General features: G+C 31.8%; 1 protein-coding gene across 6 annotated transcripts in view; it reads left to right on the top strand.

Moving 5' to 3' along the window:
* The window catches only part of rols (zinc-RING finger and ankyrin repeat domain-containing protein rolling pebbles), a 339176-nt gene that overhangs the window by 279690 nt on the left and 38078 nt on the right, over positions 1-21408 (top strand). For 3 of the 6 annotated variants that reach the window (XM_081735974.1, XM_081735975.1, XM_081735976.1), the window contains exons 4-10: positions 2118-2256; positions 4893-5021; positions 8221-8328; positions 12027-12269; positions 12948-13103; positions 18218-18325; positions 20017-20274. In XM_081735974.1, coding sequence (XP_081592100.1) covers positions 2118-2256; positions 4893-5021; positions 8221-8328; positions 12027-12269; positions 12948-13103; positions 18218-18325; positions 20017-20274 — 1141 coding nt within the window. The remainder of the gene's footprint in view (positions 1-2117; positions 2257-4892; positions 5022-8220; positions 8329-12026; positions 12270-12947; positions 13104-18217; positions 18326-20016; positions 20275-21408) is intronic. The other 3 variants (XM_081735977.1, XM_081735978.1, XM_081735979.1) reach the window with 3 other exon arrangements.

Raw genomic sequence — 21408 nt, 5'->3', positions numbered from 1 at the left:
GTAAAAATGAAATACTATGTTATTAGTATTCATGATATTATTATTATTATTATTTGTTATATAATTAGTGTGTAAGGCTCAGATAACTTTAAAAGAGAGAGAGAGTGGGGAGGGGGAAGAAAATAAGAATTGCCACATAAAAGCAACGTATTTTAATACAGCATGGACTTCATATTTTTTAAAACAACTTTTTTACACCGGACACATAATAACTTTTTGATTTTATATTATCTTGATTTATATAAAAATGTGTGAATGTATCTGTGTGTATGTATGTTCCAGCGTAACTCTGGAACGCCTGCAAGAATCTTAACTAAACTTGCTACATTTATTACTTACAGGAAAAGAGTACTGTTGGGGTAAGAAATACCCCAGTAGCACATCTAGGAGGGAGGGGGAGATACAAAAATGATCGAAAATGACCTACATTAGTGTCAAATTTATAGTTTTCGGGGTCCATGAGCTGGTTGGTGACGGTTTCAACACAATTGAAGGCTAATTTTAGCCCCCAGTGATGATAAGATCCCCTAGCACACTTAGGCGGAGTAGGAGGAATGGCATAGAAATGAATGATGATAGTGTCGAATACGTAGTTTTCGGGGTCGTCAGAATGAATAGTTCCAAATGCTATTTAAGTCCAAGTTCAGCCCCATTTGCAGAGGGTGGGGAAGGGAGGTGAGAAACGAAATGTCAAAAATAACTGAAATTTTTGTTGAGTTCGTGGTTTTCGGGGTCACTTAGATAAATAGTGATATTCTCGATGTCGGTGACATGTAAAAATATCGAAAACGACCGATATTAGTGTCGAATCGTTAGTTTCCAGCTTTGCCAAATTAATTCGCGACGGTTCTGATGCCGTTTAAGTCCAAGGGACAAGATCCCCTGAGCACTCCTACTGGGAGTGGAAGGAACAGACATAACTTTATTTTTAAAAAGACAGATATTAGTGTCGAATCCATACGGGTCGTGTAGATAAAGAATGACACTCCAGATGCCATGTAAGTTCAATTTCAGCCCCCATTATCACCCTGGGAGGAAGAGGGTGAAATTATGACATGTAAAAATAATTGAAAATGACCGATATTAATGTCAAATCCATAGTTTTCGGGGTCACTGAAATAAATAGTGACGCTTCTATTCCCATTTAAGTTCAAGTTCACCTCATTTGGAGAAGGTGGGGTTGGGAAGGTGAAAAATAAAATGTCAAAAATGACCAAAATTTTGATAGTTTTCGTGGTCGGGAAAACGTCTGACCCGTTTGAAATGACTTTTGGAAGGTAGTTAGTACCCACTTCAAACTGAGATTTATGACCATATTAATTTTATTAAAGGCATATTTGAAGGGTAGGGTATTAAAATGTTTGTGTCAAAAGTAGAGTATCTTCTGTATGTTTGTCATTAAACTGACATTGAAATAAATGTTCTAAGGAGAAGGAGTTTTAAACATTTTTCTTAAACCTATTCTCTCCATGCGAAGAACAGGCATTTCAGCTAGTGTATCTATATCAATTAAGGCTTCTAAAGTGCTGGTGTGGTATGCCATTAATTATTATTTTTTATAAAAGAAATATTAAATTACTATTGTATTTTCAAAAAAAAGTTGTAAAATTAGAAGATACTATAGTTTGAATTCACGAAGATTGTATTAAATTCATGTCAATCTGGAATTCTACTAATACTTGATTTACATTTGTTCTAATTCTTGTAAAGACCTGTAGAAGCTAACAGCATTTGTAAAACTTCACAGGAATTAGAAAAGTATGTAATTAAGATCATCATTATTCACCTTCGTAGCTACAACCTTGTTTCTTTATTTGTCGTTTTGTTTTTCTTTCATTTATCTTTTATTACAAATGGTAGTGGCGCGGAAGGAGACATTCTTATGCCCACCGCCTACAGCTTTTCTTTTCACACTTCCACTGCACCGCTAAACCTCTTTGATTAACGTAATCAAATCCTTTGTAGCCTTCTTCTTCGCAGTTAAAGATCTATACCGTATCTTCATATGTGTAGTTATTATTATTATTATTATTTTATTAAAATAGTACTAACATGTAAGAAAAAGTAAGAACAACAAAAGTAGGATAAAATTCTAATTGATTGATATTGTGTTTTAGGCAAGACAGGAGACCGTGTCAGGATTACCACCTGAGCGAGCATCTCCCAGCCGCATGATGAAAACGAGAACACCTCCAGCCCAGTCTCTGAGAAATAATGACAGCTATTACGGATCGATCAATCCTATCATGACACAGAGTAAGGAATTATTCTATTACTTTTATTTAAATAAATTTTACTCTACTTTTGGTTGAAAAAAAATAGTCATTTAGTAAATTACATTCATATTGTTTCTGGAATAGGTTGTATACATTTGACATTTCTAGCCTCCATGTTCCATTTACCATAGTAGTCAAATAATTAATAACTGCTAAATATTTCGAAAAGCTGCTCGGCTATCCTTCATCGGTAGGCCAAAGTTTGTAGCCAAGCATATGATGGAATAATATAATTTCACTAAAATTCAGGAATTAATATATGAGATTACTTCATCATATGCTTGACCAGAAGCTTTGGCCTGCTGAGGATAGGCGAGAAGCTTTCCAAAATATTTAGAAGGTATTAAATATTTGGCTACTACAAGGAACGCGAAAATTAGTACTCAATTTTAGTAAGTGTTTCCTACCCTCTACAAATAATCAGATCACATAGAAGTTTATTTACGTTTATTAATGTAAGTTTGCTTCTGTTTTAACTGATCCGTTGTAAGGAAAGAGAAACTCATTGTAAGAGTTCATAAATTTAAAATAATGATTATCTTACAAGTAAGTACGTTGTTGTTTCTTTGATATTACGTCAACAACGTATTTTTTATTATAAAAATAAAAGTATGCAAAAGATATGTTTTCAAGGTCATTTCCGTAAGAGATTTTGTACGGAGTTTTATAAATCAAGATATTTTTGCCTTTGATATTCTTAAAATGACTAGCAGGATAAGCTAATAGATACTGGTTGAAAATTTACACCATATTGAACAGAACTGTAACTTTATTGATATTTGTTGTAATATGTATTTTTATCGCAGAGCAGGCTGGTAGCCAGCCCAAAAATGAGGGAAGGGGTGGTAGAAGTTAGGGGGGCCCGATCCAACCATATTATGGTTCATTACCACATTATATTTCATCACCAAAGGGCCCGACTCGGCCCCCCCTAGACCCCCTTGGATACGAGCTACCGCAGAGACGGCTGGTGAAGAAAGTCACACGGGTAATTTTTTTAAGCTTGAAGCTAAAAAAAAAATAAATAAAAAATAAGATAATAATTTTTCTTAATGTACTAGTTATTGAATACAACAATTATTACATTAGACAAACCTTTATTTCCATGGTTTCAAGTGATAACTTTAATTTTTGCCAGTGTGACTTTTCTCTCGAGCTGCTTCTAATTTTTAAGCAAAATTGCCAATTAAAATATTATGAAATAATGTGTTTTTCTTCAGTTAAAACCAAGGACGATCACAGTTTTTGTTTGAAACTCTTCAACCACTGATCCGATTTAGAAACTGATTTCGCGAAATTTGTCAGCAGATCATCATGAACAATTCATTGTCACTTTAATACAACTAATAGAAATAACTCCTTTCCTTTAAGAAAGGTTTAGGAGAGAGAAAGACGTTTTAAAACGCGCACTACATATTAACCACAATAATAACAATACCTAATAGTGTTACATTTCTCATTTTTGAAGTGGTTTTATGATGTGCTTTACGTAATTTTTCATAGAATAAGACAAAATATCGTTATTCATTATATTGTACTTTAATATTCTTAATACAATTATACTAGTTTTGAAAAACATGCGGAACAATACAATTTTAAGATTGTAGTAAGCATTGTGTAATATTGAACGTAAATTAACAATTTGACTAAGTTAAATAATGCAACATATATTTCAATATGACATACATAGAGAAATACCTGTAAGTAAACAGCGCAATTCAAACTTTTTTTTTTAAATAAAAAAGAGATATTAAAATGATAAATTTTATGGAAGCATTGGATCCAGAAAAATATGTACTTGAAGATGAGATATTCGTTATGCGAAACGTCGGTTTTAAGCAAAGTATAAAGAAGCCATCAATATATCGATTTAAAAAATACTGATAGAAGTAAAACGGCTCGTAAATAATAAAGAAAAGAAAAGCTTTATTTTTATTATGAAAGAACAATATTAAAAATAAATCAGTATTATTAAAAATAATGAAATCTTTTTAAATATCATGAATAGTACTACACAATATTTTATCTCTAGGATTTTACAACATCTTATTGTAATCTTATTTCCAATATAATTTGAGAGTTAGTAAAAACAAATTTTGTGGAGAAACTTGAACTAGTGTAACTGCTCAGTAGGAATATTTTTTTAAAATCTTTTAATATTTGCGTCCTACTGGATTATCTTAAAGTCAAATCAAATTAAATATGTTTCAAATAATGAAAAATAGTGTTTATTAGTTAATTTATTTTATTTTTTATCCTTATTTATTTATTTATTTTTGTCACTGAGTTTCTAAAAATAATAGACCATAATAGTTAAAATAAATTCGATACTAAACTGTTAGAAAAAATCTATAAAATTATAATTTTGTATCCAAAGTAAAATTTCAATGTATTGAAAAGAATAATAAGCTGTAGATGCTCTAGAATACACATTTAATATAAAAAAGGAACTCACCTTTTCCATGTTAAAAAGATTTTTTTTTGGTATTTCTCGTATCCCAACGTACATACCGAGTAGCTAAACTAAAGAACTATAAATTCTGAAATAGTTTTTTAAAATGCAAATCATTTATATATGAAATTCTGTTTTATTATTTTTATTATTTTCCATTATAGGTTGCCCTACACCACCGCAGACGAGGCGCAGATTTTTCTTAAGTCCGAAAGCTTTGAGAACTTCCAGGAACCAACATGATGGACCTAGAGTTCAGTCTGTAAATATGGATAATCCTGCCGCGTTATCAGGTACGGTTAATATTATAATTAAAATTTAGAACCTAGTTAGTTTCAAAAACTTTTAATGTTGGTATATATATATATATATATATATATATATATATATATATATATATATATATAAACTTAGTTCCGCCTTTTCCGGAATTCTATAGCTAAAAGTAACTACAACGGAGTTGTAACTCAACTTGAATTCGGACATTTCTAAAGAAAATTTTGAATGACTCGACAGAAACGTAAGTTAATGATCGTGTTATTTAAAGGACACAATAGGAAACTGTCCACGCTAGCTTAAACAGATCTTAGAAATCATTTTCAGTAAGAATTATGCGTAGCGTGGACTATCAAATCTTCTGATCATACTTCCCGTACCTATTCCACTACAGCGACCCAGGTTAGAGTGCTTATCTGTAGTGCAAAAGGTCCCTGATTCGATTCTAGGCATGTGACATTGTAGTAGGTAATATTATGTCGGTGATTTTTCCAGGTGTTTCGTTATATATGTATAATGAAATTAAACATTTGTAGTATAATAGTGGTGGCAAATGTGTTAAATTGAAGTATGTTGGGATAAGGAATGTATAGAATGGTCATTTGCGTGTGTGTACATAATTGTTGTCAGGACAATGAAACTAGCTCTAATGTCGTTGGTCTCTTGATGAGCAAAACGCTTACAGGGTTAAATTACAAAGAATACTTCTATCGTCCGAACTCCAAGGTCAATACACTTCAACACAGGTGGTGAACTAATTGCAAAGAATAAGCATGAAATGGAGTAAGAGAGTTTTCAAGGTCGTTACTAGTATGTTAGAAGGAAGAAAAAAACTTATTTGTATAGCCTCTTTTTACTTCTTTTTCATATCAAGATGTATTATTTTGATATGTATGTGTATAGTAAAGTAACATTAAACTCCAAAGTTTGATGAAACGCACTTAAAACTTTCAGGTGAAAGAAGGTAAGTGTACCTGTTACTTGAAAGGCGTCGTTCGCTACTCGCTATCATAGTACACTGTTTCAGCTACATTCAACTAAGAGCCGAATTCTTACGATAATACAAAGATTTTTCCTCAACCTTAGTCATATTTCCCTCTTCCCTTCCCTCCTTCCTTTCTGGGATGCCATCCCCCCAAAGCCTTGATCAAAACCTCCAACATGTATTCTTCTTCTTCCCAAATTTACCGTTCTCCAGTTTGATTATACTATTTTTAATGAAAAATTATCCCCTAAATAATCTCATGGGTGCAACTAGCGCCCTAAAATCCGGCTCTGGCTGCCTCTGCTTCGTTCATCCTTAAAACAGATTCTGGCCTCGAATAAGTGTTTATGGTATTGAAAACTTCCGGGTAGATCGAAAGTACTGATTCCGAATCTGAGGCGATGAGAAACTCAAGGCACCTTCTTTGGGTTAACTCCAGGCTTTACTACGGTACTTTGTTAAGAGACCACCGCCACTCATCCAAAGATAAGAGCGGATAATTAGATACGCGGAAGACCCACACGGGGATCCACTTACCAGTTAATCATTGGTTGAAATGACATGCGGTGAACTCACTACCATCGCTCAAAGTAGGTCTCCCTCTATTTCTAGAGTGATCTGATAGTTAATATCTTTCCGTGGAAGAGTAATGGGATGCACTAAGGCTCATGTCCCAGTTATATTTACTAGTTGATGAAACATCTCTAGCGAGTAAGGTCTACCAACATCTTTATTATCGGCTTCGGAGCGTTAAGTCAAGATGCAATCCCGATGGTGCCAGATAGGTCTACCGAATTTCATAGTATGTCCACAACTCGGCCCATGATCCGGAAACTCCTGGAAATCAGAGACGGGCTAAAATCCTAGCCGCGCCTACCTCAGATTACGGCTGAAGTGTCATGCTGGCCGCCCATTTGGGAGTGGGACGAATCTCTCCTTTCCTCGTAGGAAGTCTCTTCGCAAAAGAGATTCTTACTCCATAAGATAGAGTTGAGTTGATTTTGAGTTTAAAGTCCCTTTCAGCAACGAAGCTATATGAGACGGGACCTACTGATTAACGTGGAATCCGAACCATATCAGCTCCCGCCGGGAATCGAATCCGGGTCTCCCAGGCGCGTACGCTAACCGCTTAGCCACGAGGGAGCTCCATTTTATTCTTTCTAAATTGACTGTAGTTGAAGTAGCTGATTGACGTAAATATTATGTTATAACGTGGTTCATGAATAATAAAATGGTTCTTATAGTAATTAATTTCAAATGCATTATTATCAAGTGACGTATGGATCCTGTATACTGAAACAAGTTCTCAAAGAGATTTTAATGCTGTAATATCACTTCATGGCATTAAAGTGTAGGCACTTATCTAAGATTCAAGCTGTACATAAGTTTTATTACAGAAATATCAATAATAATAAGTGAAGTTTGGCTTTAAATAATAATAATCATTGTACGATAAAGAAAAACAAGTACTCAATTTTTAAGATTGTTTTTAATGATCTTTAGGTTGTTGGAAATACAGTACAAATAGTACAATACTTTTATTTTTGTTCTGTTCTTGTTCGTTGAAAACAACTTTTTAATCCATATATTCATTAGTGGTATTAAACATTGTTAGAGGATTAATAGAAAGTTTATTTTTAAATTAGAAATTAGTATTTTTTAATAAAAAATATAGTTTTCAGTAGGAGTTTATTTCTTTATGATAAACACATCTTCATATCTGATAAATTATGATGTTGTCCAAGATCGAAAATATAAATTACAAAGTTGTCATCCATGTAACTTAAAATGTCTCCCATGTTTCGTATACTTAAGTATAACATACTTAGCTTGTAAGTAACTTTATAAAAAGCTATTTATGTATAAAGTATTTCACACAATAGAAGTAGAAATCATAATTTCAAAATAACTTATTTGATACTGTAGTAGCACATTTTCATCCTTATGTTCAAATTAATGTTATTTGCTACCATATTTATTAAAAAAAAGGAAAAAAAGAGAGAAATATGTTTTCATTTTGCTAACACTTGATATCTTTCAAGTAAAAATAAAATTTAACCAAAGTAAATAATTATATTGTTACAGTTTCTGCAATATATTATTGTCTTCATAAGAAATATTATCTCTTTAGTTTGATGTGCTTTATTTTGGTAAATGTTGTTGTGTTTTAATTATAATGAATATAATAGTTTATATATTTTTTATAAGTAACCCTGATATTTCTCCCCTAGCTTTACTTTCGTCAACCGACGGTCGCCATTGGCCTACATACGTTCTTCGCAAAATCAAATCATTGTGGTCTATGGGTAACAACAACACTGGACTTAATCAGTTCGCAGGCATGCAATACAATTTGTTGCATTTGTTGAAGAGTGTTATTAGGGAAAAAAAATATAAATGAACTAAAAGATGTTCCGTTAAGCATTTTTAAAATATATATAATTAAATATCGCATTAGCTGATATCGTATTACAATTAAAATTAATGCTTTTCTGAACATCAAATAGTTTTTTTTCTTTCTTTTTTTGCATGATTTGATGCACTGTTATTTACATTAAAAAGCAATAAATATTGCACAAGCATGATGGAAAGCAATCGTCAGATTGGTCAGATTCTTGGTTAGTTCCTTTTACAAAAAATCACGAAAGTATATCTAGAGTTCAACTAATTATTTTAAGGGTTTATTTTCGACATAGCTTCAGTCATTTTAAAAACTAGATGCATCTGACTCTTGAACCTCCTATACAGTAGGTTAAAATTGTGCTCTAATTGTTTACATTAAGCAAACTATTTTATTTATTCATTCATAGTTTGCTCACTAACTAACATGCATTTACACAAATATCCATGTTCAAATCTAAATATGGTTTTGGTCGTTGACCTATTTTTAAATAACTAAATTGAAACACTACAGGTTTTGAATTGCAATTAAATCGTTATAATACTTATAAATCGGCAAGTTGTCTGCACGTTAGCGACATCTATTAGCGTCAGACAGGCAAGCGAAAGTGCAGGTGGCGACATCTACCAGCGTGACTGGTTATTATTAGGAATTTACGTCTCACACTAAGACGTTTGTCTTTTAGAAATAGGAGTTACTGGAAAACTAAATTATGAAGTAAACTGATGAACTTCATTAAAAACTGAACTTCATTTTGTTCTCTTTAATAGTTTTATTTATTTTGACAAGCTCGTGAAATAATTGATTAAAAATCCAATGATCGAAACACTTTATTACGATATTAACTAAGTGATATTATGAACTGCCTTAGTTAGATGCCATCTAATTAAAGTATAGCATTCTCCCATCATTAGATTCGGATTGAAACAAATGGAAGTTAATCAAACATCGAACATAAGAAAATGGGAGTCAAAGTAAACCCAAATTAAGTAATATTTATTTGTGTTAATCAATTTAATCCAAAATCAAATTGAACAACAGTGTCACATTTCCTACTAAAGATTTAAATTTGCAGTAATTTTCCTGCTATACGCATAAAGAGAAACGAATTAATGGTTCTTCTCTAAATCAGTTTCGATATTTTCTTTTTAATAAATTTAAATGGTATAAAATTCATATTAAATATTTTTTAACACTAAAAGCAGGTATTTTGTAGTAAGTAGGTATTTTGGAACAAAAGCTCAATGATCAAGATTCATTGAGAATGGTTTTAAGGTTCAGTTGGAAAGAGTAATTTTTACTTGTTTGGCCAATCTGACATTTAAGATATTCGGTTCTTCTTGCTATTCCTGCAATAGTATTGTAGTAGAGGGACTACGTAATTGAGATTTTTTTTTAAAGCATTAGAGAAAATGTAGGAACTGGGCACTTATTTTTCTGTATATCTATAGTGATGCACAAGTACAGTATTTCACAATAAGAGAAAGTACAAGATAGACAGTAGTTTATATGTAATCAAATTTTGGATCCGTATCAAATATTTTCACTTGACCAACAATGAACATTCAGAAGTATATGCAAAGAAATCACTGTAGAAGTCTTTTTGTTTCGAGATTCAGTTTCAGAAAAATACCGGATAATTTAGATCTGTTGCCGTCTTCATTAATGACAGCCAAGAATGATGTTCATTTCGTAGCACAATTTATTCTATATTTGTCTTTGTATCGTAAGGTTTCGAGATATAGATTCTAGGTTTTCTTTAGTTATTGCCAAGAGTGCAAGTAGGGTAGCAAAAACACGAAAATAAAGTAACAGAACAGAACATATTCAGCAGTGAAAGGGAGCTGCAAATAACATAATAGAATAACCTCACAATCTAGGAGCAAAAGCTCTGGCAGCATGATCTATGATATTCACATTCATTGTTTGAAACATTATATAGAAAATTTATTCTGCATGTGTGTGTTTAATTAACCTCATAGCTCCGTAATAACTAAAGAAAAAAAGTTCCTAAAACTAATACAAAATTTACCATTTTTCTTTTGCTTCCTTTTCATACGGTAAGTGAAAGGAGACAATGAAATGCAACTTACCAAAATCATAGATTATGTTATTCTGCAATAGAAAATATGAACCTACAAAAATTTCAATGTTGCCATCCATAGAAATTACAGTGTTGCCTGAATAACATTTCCCTCAAAATCTAAGTTAAGGCAGCGACTAGAGGAACGAACTCAACCGCATTTGATTACGTATCGTGTTGTTTTGGTATCGTGTGAACTACTTTTTAAATAACATTGTTATTTAATTTTAGTAACTGAATGTTAAAACTATTTTGTTCATTACAAACTAAATACAACTATTATTTAAAAATGGTTCACAGGATTCCAAGACAACGTGATACGTAATCAAATGTAGTTGAGTTCGCTCTTTTAGTCGCTGCCTTGACTTAGATTTGTGGGTAAATGTTATTCTGACAACACTGTAATTTCTATGATGGCAACACTGAAAATTCTTGAGGTTGATATTTTCTGTTATAGAATAACATTATCTATGAATGTGGAAAGTTCATTTCATTATCTCCTTTCACTTACGAAAAACAAGCAAAAGAAAAATAGCGAATTCTGTATTATTTTTTAGTATGTCAGGCTTTTAAGATTTAGACTTCTCGTATTTCTAAATATACGATGCTTGAAGCAAGATGGTGATTATCAAAAACTTAATGTGCATGTATGAATTTTATAGACATGAAAAATAACGTTAATGATGTAATTGCTCTTCACGAAACGTAAATCTTTTAAGGTAACTAGCTTTATTCCTGTTTACTTCCGTTTATGTGACACGTTGTACTTTAAAAATGTTATAATTCTTAATAATAAACATGTCACGTGAATATAAAAAATAGATTTGCTTATTTAATGTTTGTTTCTGATTTACGTATTAGAATTTCTTTTTCTATTTTGGAACTATTAATGAGCACTATGTTTTCCAATACTACAAATTTATTTCTCTTTATATGTTTAAACATAATTTGAACAATATGTTAGTGTAAGAATCAAAATGCTAGTACAACAATTACGTATTACAATCGCCTGGCAAAGATATACATGTTCTTAGACATATACACATTGTTAGAATATACGTATAATATAAAATAGGAAAATCTAAATTACAAAGATTAAGAAGGTATGAGGTAATATTGTTCAATAATTTTGTGTTTGATTTACATTTTTGAATCAGTTCTCATTTCAGTTTGAATTTAAGAAAAAGAATAGTGTTCCACTGTTAGTTTTCGAAGCAATGAAAGAGAGGAAATAGTACGACTTATCACTTATTGTTTAATTTATAGATCATTCGTATACTGGCGTAGTGACATATACCAAGCTTACTCTGCTGTTTCTTGTAGGTTGTGGTGAGAAAGCATGTAGGATTGGAGCAAGTATCATTTTTGTATTTTGTGAAGTATATGCTTATCTAAATACTATTGGCTTTCTTTTTCCAGCATGTGTTATGCATGGTTTGATGTCAGAATGGATTAGCCACTGTGGTGTGTGCTGCAGTTTGTTTTTAATGGGCATGTTTAACATATCTTTTAGTTGATTTGGTGAACTGTTAAAATAACTTGTTTTGTTACAGATGATGAAGGAGGTACTATTAAAACAACACATGGTAAGAAGGCCTCACAAAATGACCTGTACATGAGATTAGGCTTATTGCTAGGTGAAAACGCTCGGAAGACGCCAGGACATCAACCGTCTCCCAGTAGGCCAAGTTCAGCTAATCAAAGCCATGAATCATGTGCATCTTTTTCGTCATTGGCTAGTCTAGAAGCGAACACGACTGCTTCAACTAATACAAGCCCAGTGTCTACATTGACAGGTAAACAAATATCTAATATACATATTTTAAAGTTAATTTACATGATCTCTGACGTACATCTCCAGTAAAGCGTAATACCAAGTAACATATTTCTATTAAATGGATATATATCGTATATTTTAAGTAAACGTAGTGTGTCTTGAAACTTAATCGAGTTCAAGCATAAACCTGAAATTACCAAATATTAATCTAATGATCTTGATTTTAAGCAACAACTAGTAACCATTCGTAGATTTCCTTAAAAATAAATAAATAAACAATTCGGGGAAGAAGTAATTGTGTGTGTAGCATACTACATTCATATTATTGCTGCTAGAACTAATTTTCGGCTGGCCTAAAAAGGGCTATATTTAGCTCCGTAAGTATGAAATAGGCAGTTGTTAATATAGCCAAGAAGGTGGACTGCATGAAATAAGAAACTAAAGAAGTAATTAGCACAGAAGTTAGAACAACAGAATTGTAAATTGTATTTTTAGAAATGATATTAGCACAACAAAATTAAAAATGATATTTTTTAAAAAAAATGATGGCTACATTTATACATAAACCACAAACAAACATTATTTTCAATAGTGATAGCATACACTTTGACTACCAGTATTTTGATTTGCCTATAATACTGGAAGGTAAAACTAAACGAATATGTATATAAAAAAGAATAATAATATTTTCTTTCAGGATCATCAGAGGCTGATGTACACGCGCACATCAGAAACTCTAAGGATCCCTCGTCAGACAGCATCACATCGCTCATGTCCATGTCTGTGTCGGGACATAGTAACTGTTCGTCCACTAGTCCAACTAATACCTCACAAAGGCGGCATTCCGTTACGAGTAAGTATATAGTGTATTAGAACATCAACTTGCACTAAACTTAAGTGAAGAGATGTTACTGGACAGATTGGCTTCTAGGATGCCATTTTGGTAACTGATCAACGACAGCCAAAATATTGTGTAGTTATTTCATATTGTTTTCATTAAAAAAGTTAAAGATTTACTTTGTTTTGCTTTTTCGTGTATAGTTTGGTGCTTTGATTTGTAAGATTTGTGCTATGCATGTGTTTTTATTGCCAAGTCTCTTTTTATGCTTAAGTAACATCAATATTAATAAGGTATGGTTTTTTTACTATTTATTAACACAATTGAATCTTCATAATAGCTATGTTAGTTTCTTAAAATCGAAATATCATTCCACGTGTGTTTAACTAACCTAACAAAAATGAATCCTCAAAGTAAATTTTAAAATTATGTACAAGTATATTACTGGAAAAGATCTCGGATAACTGACCTTAATTATATTTTGATGAATTTCTCAAAACTGCATATATATATTGGATACCTGGATACATATAAGGTATTACTAAAGTATAATCGCTCCTCGTGCATTTTTGAAATGATGATGCGGTATAGAATATTGAAATACATTCTCCAATATTTTGAGGGTATAAACTTTAAGTCAAAATAATCACAAGTTTGTCCAAAAGAGAAGTTCTACTTTACTTCAAAGTCGTAAGGTGACTTCGATTCAAAATAGAGGACAATTGAACCTCTTTCTTTGCAAATCCTAGCTACCTTCCCTCACACAAAACGAATTTATTTCTATTATTCTAGAAAGGCATAAAGCTTGAAAAAGAGCTAAACCCCACAACGCAGAGGGCATGGAAGTTTAGGATCGATATATTACTTGATTCGTTATACCACATGACGCGATTAGAAAATCCAATGTCTATTCAACCACTTTTAGCTCGTTATTTAAGCCAAATTCAAGCTCCTCTCGAATAGTTGAGAGCGCAGCATGCATGTTGTTTGAGTTTCATGTCTAATGAAAACACGCCATTTCTGATCTTACGCTAAAGTTTAGGTTCTTTCTTCATAGTGCTGGAATTGATAAAGAGTTATTAAGCTTTAATTAATCAGTTGAATTAAATGCAATAATTGGGTGAAATTTTTGACCTGGTTATCTGAAAATAACTTTGTCTTCATCATTAGGTGACAAACCGCGATTATTATTTATTAGTTGGAGAAAAAAATGTAATGCGTGATGCGAAATAATTACATTTTTAATCCCACCAATCACGACTAATAAAAATTGTGTATTTAAACATTGACACAGAAGATAAGGAGAAAAATCTGAATGAAGTAGAATTTCTTAGTTATATAGTAGGTTGTGTTGAGTGTTCTGATGTTAACACAATAAATAATATCGGTTTGAAGTATTTCTTTGAAATATTTTGTTTATATAATTCTTCAAATCTGCTTAAAGCTTGTCAAACTCTTCATAGAAATAGGCTTGTTCAAAGTATTTTGAGTCTACTTTAAGCACATTATTATAGGTATTTACATATACTTGTCTGTTATATATATTGTAATCCTTATACAACATAAGTGAATAGATTGGAATTGTCGAAGATTGTCCCAGATGTGCAAATTATAGAGTTTGACAAGTGTGTGTTAAAAGAAAAAAAGTATTGCTTGTTGAATACTAACAATATATATATTCTAACTGAAGTATTAACGGCAAATTTTAAAACCGAAATAAAACTCGCTTATCCTTTCTAAAATATATTTAATCTCCATTCAGATGTACATGTAAATTTTATTTAAAGAAATATAATTAAACATTGCAACTTACATAATATCCGTTATATTTACGATATGTGTCAATTAATGTTCAACAGTCGTACGTTACATTAGTACGTACTTGATGTACCCTATATCGCCTTAGTTTGTATTGTTCCTGTGAATCCTGAAGTGCTATTTTCCATAAGTATATTGCCTTTTTAATTTTTTAAAAATGTACTGTAAATCAAATAAGGAATTCAAATTCAGCCTGGTGCTTATTTTATTTAAAGCACTTCGTAAAATTGGCTGTAATGAATCGTAACAAAAGAAGGCTTACGGATGATAGCCATGATCCAAGAAAATACTTCAAAATGCAGTAAATCTTTAATTTTGTTTTGGGTTGATCATTCAGTTCTGAATGTCTCGATATGGCTGTGTATGATTGTCTTTCACAAAGTTGTAAACGACCCCATGCCGTAAACGTCGCCAACATCTAGTGACCCACTTGCTAGTAAATATTGATCGTCGATATAGCGACATGTCGAAGGATTGCCGCTTGTGGGCCACTGGGGGCAGGGTTTCGTCGAGTCGAAACAGATATCTAGAGTCGGGGTGTTGAACTTACCACCGCGTAGCAGCGAGGACTTGATTTTGGTCCGCGCTCTTGCGATTCGTCGCGGAGAATCGCGAACGACCAACACGAACTATTGCCAGTCATGTACGTGCTGTTATTATTATTATATATTATTTTTTTCCTGACGAATTGTTCCTAAAGTGAGCTCCGAGGTCAAGAGTAACCCCTGCCTCTATATTATGAAGTGAAAAATCTTGAGATGTGTATAATTGTGTGGATTTAGATAGCAACTGTCGCCGATCATTAGAAAGTGAATATGGAAGAACTGTGAAATAAAGTAAACAGACGCACGTCATTTTGTTATAAAATTACATTGCAAACGTATCTTATCCCAAACGATTATCGTCGAAAATATATGGTCAAAGGACCACTCTTATTAGCCAAATTAAAAAGAACTCAATGATTTATCCCTCTACAAGACAGGTTTTCTGCATCGCCTCCGTGGCGAGGTCGGAAGATCACGAGTTTAGTAATCATAAGGTTGGTGCTTCGCGCCCAGCCGGGGGTACCTTTTTATTTTTTTATAGTGTTTTTTAGACTCACCTTAATGTAAGCAAATCACGCATATAGGCGATTTAACATATTTTGGGGGTAATAATTTTATGGTTGATTGGCGTTTCGTCGCATCTCTGCCGCTGGTGGTATAATTTTCAAAACGGAAGTGGGGCCACCGCAGATCGTCGTTGCGGGGCCGCCAATTTTTGGTGAGATGTCGCTAGTTGCCCGTCGGTGGTCCACCGACGCTTCAGCATGAGGGACATTGGCTAGTATATTTACCATTCACAAGCTAGGGATTAAAATGTCATCTGGAGATCTTTTAAACTAAACTTTTAGAAATGCTTACCGAATACATTACGAATTCTATTTCTAAAACCATGAGCTCAGTTGTAACGTTATATGAAGTAACTGACATGTAAACACACTATATGTTGCTTTTGTCGGGACAAATATTGTTTTTGCCGTCGCCTGCATCAACCCTTAATCTGTCTTCATTTTATTAGCACTGTTGTTCGTAGACGCCAGTTGGATTCCCTGCGGGAGCTCATGCAGTTCGATTCATATGTTAAGCTGTATTTCCACGTCTTATATAGCTTTGGTGCTGTAAAGGACGCTAAACACTCTTATCCAACAAACGGACACTGTTGTTCATATAGATAGCTGATTATGTGCAAAAGGTTTTTTTATCTTCCTATCGTTAAACAAAGGCAGAGTTAAACAATAAAATTGTAGCTAAGAAACCATGAAGAAATTACATATCTAGCAGTATGTACGTTCGACTCATACATCTTTATCAAGTAAAAACATAGCAGCACTAATGAAAAAATAATTATTTGTCAAGAAATATACCAAATCAAATTCGTGAACAAGTATTGATAAATTAAATGAATTGAGATCATAACTAAAAAATGATAAAGTTTGGCAAATTATAAATACATGCTTAATTACAAATTCCATAGTATAAAGAACAATTCCAAAAAAATAAATTAAACAGAATTAAATATCAATGTAAACCCATGATAAAATTACGAATTAACATGGATATAATCATAAGCAATTGAAAAGAAGCAAAAAGAAATCTGATAAATAAATAAATTGAAGTATAATGTATTTGGCGTGAATAGAAATGTATTTCAGTAATATAAATGTAATCAAGTTTCATAAATCCGTGATTAAAATCAAATAATCTCTTTTACTAAATTAAAAGTGCTAATAGTTACTTCAAGAAGGTATTGAACGCTAATTTGTATTTTTGAGAGCCTGATATACTAAAAATAATACAAAATTTATCATTTTTCTTTTGCTTGTTTTTCATAAGTGAAAGGAGATAATGAAATGCAACTTACCACAATTACAGATAATGTTATTCTACAACAGGAAATATGAACCTGAAAAATTTCAGTGTTGTCATCTATAGAAATTTCAGTGTGTGTTGCCCGAATAACATTTCTCCCAAAATCTAAGTTAAGGCAGCGACTAAAGGAACGAACTCAACTGCATTTGATTACGTATCATGTTGTTTTGGAATCCTGTAAATACTTTTTAAAATAGTAGTTGTATTTAGTTACTTGTAATAAACAAAATAGTTTTAACATAGAGTTATTAAAATTAAATAATAATGTTATTTAAAAAATAGTTCACAGGATGCCAAAATAACTTGATACGTAATGAAATGCAGTTGAATTTGTTCCTCTACTCGCTGCCTTAACTTAGATTTTGGGAGGAAATGTTATTCTGGCAACACTGTAATTTCTATGGACGGCAACTTAAAAATTCTTCAGATTCATATTTTCTGTTGTAGAATAACATTATCTATGATTGTGGCAAGTTGCATTTCATTATCACCTTTCACTTATGAAAAACAAGCAATAGAAAAATGGTTAATTTTGTATTATTTTTAGTATCTCAGGCTCTTAACACTCACTCCTGTGCTTTGTGTGCGTTAAAAATATAAAAATACTAAGTTAAATTTTAAAGATAACTCAGGTGAGTTTTTAAAACAAATCAAGGAATAATGGCATCCAATCATTTTCGTACCTTCTTTTACCCTGTTTTATAAACTTAATAAACTGTATAAAATCACGCTCTGAATTAATTTTAAGTAATTAATTTACACCGAGTTTTTCCCTTTAGTTCTTTTGATTTCTTTTTAACAAAAAAACTTCATCAGGTATTTTATTTAGTATTCCCAAACTAATTTTGTTTGCTGTTGTTTTTGTTTCTTATAATTGTGTGTAACGTGTGTTTTTGTTAGCGTCTCAACCTGGTCAAGTAGAAGAACTAAATTTGTTTAAGAACCGGAAAGCATCTGTAAGAAGGTCAGCCCGAACTGGTACAGTGAAAGGACCTATCGATCCGAAAGGTAAATAATGACGTAGTGTTTCCTTTGTTGTAGTTACGTACTATAAAAAGAAAATTAAAGAGAGAGAAATACAAGATAGTTACAATGAAGAAGAATTGATAATGGCATCTGAATGGCATAATTTAATTTTACACAAGGACAATAAAATTGCATGTATATAAAAGTGTGTGTGTGTTTGAACTTTTATAGTGGTATCTAACATAACTAAATTCGGTGCTATTAACAATAACTGAGGAAGGCGGGGGGAAAGAAGATAGCTATTATTTCATTTGCTGTAAAGTATGCTTTGTATTAAAATTATGTGGTAAGGGAAGTAAATAAAGCAATTGGAATATAACTGAAATACATGTAGGCTATGTTAAAAAATGCTGTATGAAAGCGGTCACTATATTACGGAAAATTCAGTGTTGATTTTGGTTTGAAAATGATGGCGAATTTATGTTTACTTTCTTTCTTTAGACGAACCAATAACATTTCAGTAATTTTGGTTGGTAAGTTTTAGTTTGAGAATGATATTTTTGAAAATTATCATTTTTTTTTCACTTTATATTTATGACCTTTCAAATCCTATATTTTACTTGTGTTATACTTATTAATTTTGATACTTCATTGATTTTTCTATATATGCATTAATATGTATTGCATTAATTTAATACTAGATTCACCAAAACGATGATCTATGACATTTGCTTTTACACTTCAGTTCTACAGTGGTAGAACTAAACAATAACTTAATGATGATGAAATCAATTTATGGTGTAACAATGCCTCAAAGATCTAATAAGAAATATGCAGTTAATGGTAATTATGTTGGAGATACATTTAGATTTATTATTAAATGTCCGTAAACAGAATACCATCCATATCTATTATAACTTGAAAATTATGGTTGCATTTTACTACTATCAGGCCTGTAAAACCAGAAAGAAGTCCTGAAACTATTCAAATGAATAAACCAATACCTTTATAATGTAAGCTATGTTTAGATTTTTAATAAATAATTTTAAAATGTAGTGCAATGTACTAAGCGAATATATATCTACGTTAGAATTTATCATCTCATTACATCATGTAAAAACAATATAAATATTGCGAGAACTTATTATGTACAAGAAAGAAATTGGAAGTTATACTGATATACTCATATAAATCTGTTATATTGTAATTGAGTCGTCTAGTTTCAAAACGGCTCTTGTCCATTTACAGCAAATATCAGAAAACATAAAAAAAAAAAAATGTAGGATCCGCATGTTTTGGAGAACTGATAATACTTCAGTGTGTTCATGTGGAAAACTTGGACATTCTCAAATATTTCTAGTTCTAAAAAGCACATCGATCCTTCCAGTCCGTCCAGTTTTTGTCGGTTTTCTGGGTTTTGATATAAATGGACAAGAGCCATTTTGGAACTGGACTCAATTGATAAATTCTAGTGAATATCCTTTAGAAAAGTTCAGTAGTGTTCACGTTCTTTTAGTTAATTATCAGAAAGTTTTAAAACTAGTGATATCATGCCTGCGAGGTAAAAATTTAAATGTTTTCATAGGTAGGTAATTATGTGATATATATAACAAAGCTCTCTCAATAATATATTGAGAGAGCTTGGTTCTTATTTTGTAATTAAATATTGTCCAAATGTTTGTTAAGAAAAAATTATGAGCAATTACATTTATATCTTCTGTTTGCAATTTCAGTGCGTTTTGCACAGTACCGAGCTCCACAGCTAACGTTGAAGCCATTATTTTTTGAAGTCCCATTGCAAGAACCAGATCCACTCTTTCTTGGAAGGCATTGGCTTATACGGGAGATAGAGGAGGCACTTTCTACAGATTCTGGTAGTAATTTGGGCGTGGTAATAACAGGAAATCCAGGCACAGGAAAGACTGCCATCATACTGCAGCTAGTTGAGTACAGTTGTTTTGGTCGCAGAAGAGACCCAATGTATCAGCAAGGTGAGTACATATTGATTAATCTATATTTTGGTATGATAATCTATATTTAATATGTTAATCTATGTGTTTGATGTGTTAATCTATATTTTGATATGATAAGGGTGTATCAAACAAGAATTTACTTTTTAAAGAAGGGTGTATCAAACAAGAGTTTACTTTTTTAGGAATAGTGTATCAAACAAGAGTTTGCTTTTTAAGAGAGATGTATCAAAGATGAGTTTACTTTTTTAAGAGGGGTGTATCAAACAAAGTTTGCTTTTTTAAGAAGGGTGTATTAAATATGAGTTTACTTTTTTAAAGAGGGGTGTTTCAAACAAGAGTTTACTTTTTTAAGAAGGGTGTATCAAACAAGAGTTTGCTATTTTAATGGGGGTGTATCACATATGAGTTTATTTTTTTTTAAGAAAGGTATATCAAACAAGAGAGTACTTTTTAAAGAAGGGTATATCAAACATGAGTTTACTTTTTTAAGAAGGTGCATCAAATATGGGTTTACTTTTTTAAGAAGGATGTATCAAACAAGAGTTTACCTTTTTAAGAAGGATGTAGCAAACAAGAGTTTACTTTTTAAGAAGGGTGTATCAAACAAGAGTTTGCTTTTTTTAAGAAGGGTGTATCAAACAAGAGTTTGCTTTTTAAGAGGGGTATATCACATATGAGTTTATTGTTTTAAGAATAGTATATTAAACAAAAAAGTACTTTTTAAGAAGGGTATATCAAACATGAGTTTACTTTTTTTTTTAAAAAAAAAAGGGTATATCAAAGATGAGTTTACTTTTTTTTAAGAAGGGTGCATCAAACATGGGTTTACTTCTTTAAGAAGGGTGTATCAAACAAGAGTTTACTTTTTTTTACGAAGGATGTATCAAACAAAAGTTTGCATTTTTAAGAGGGGTGTATCAAAGAAGTATCAACGTCATATAAGAAACATGCATCGAATTAGTACCTATGTTTTCCTAGAGATTATCAAAACAAAATGTCCGAAACGATGCAGAACATGTTAGCTATAATTGGAAACATTTTCTTTTTCTTTCCATGGAAGTCAGCAAACATTTACTTATACTTAGCCGTATCAAATTTTCCTTGTAATTTTATATTTGGAACATAGCTAGAGAAATTTTATTATACTATATT

This window comes from Thermobia domestica, chromosome 13 (genome assembly GCF_964235325.1).
Source record: "Thermobia domestica chromosome 13, izTheDome1.hap1.1, whole genome shotgun sequence".
Classification (NCBI taxonomy): domain Eukaryota; kingdom Metazoa; phylum Arthropoda; class Insecta; order Zygentoma; family Lepismatidae; genus Thermobia; species Thermobia domestica.
This window is presented reverse-complemented; position numbering and strand designations above follow the sequence as displayed.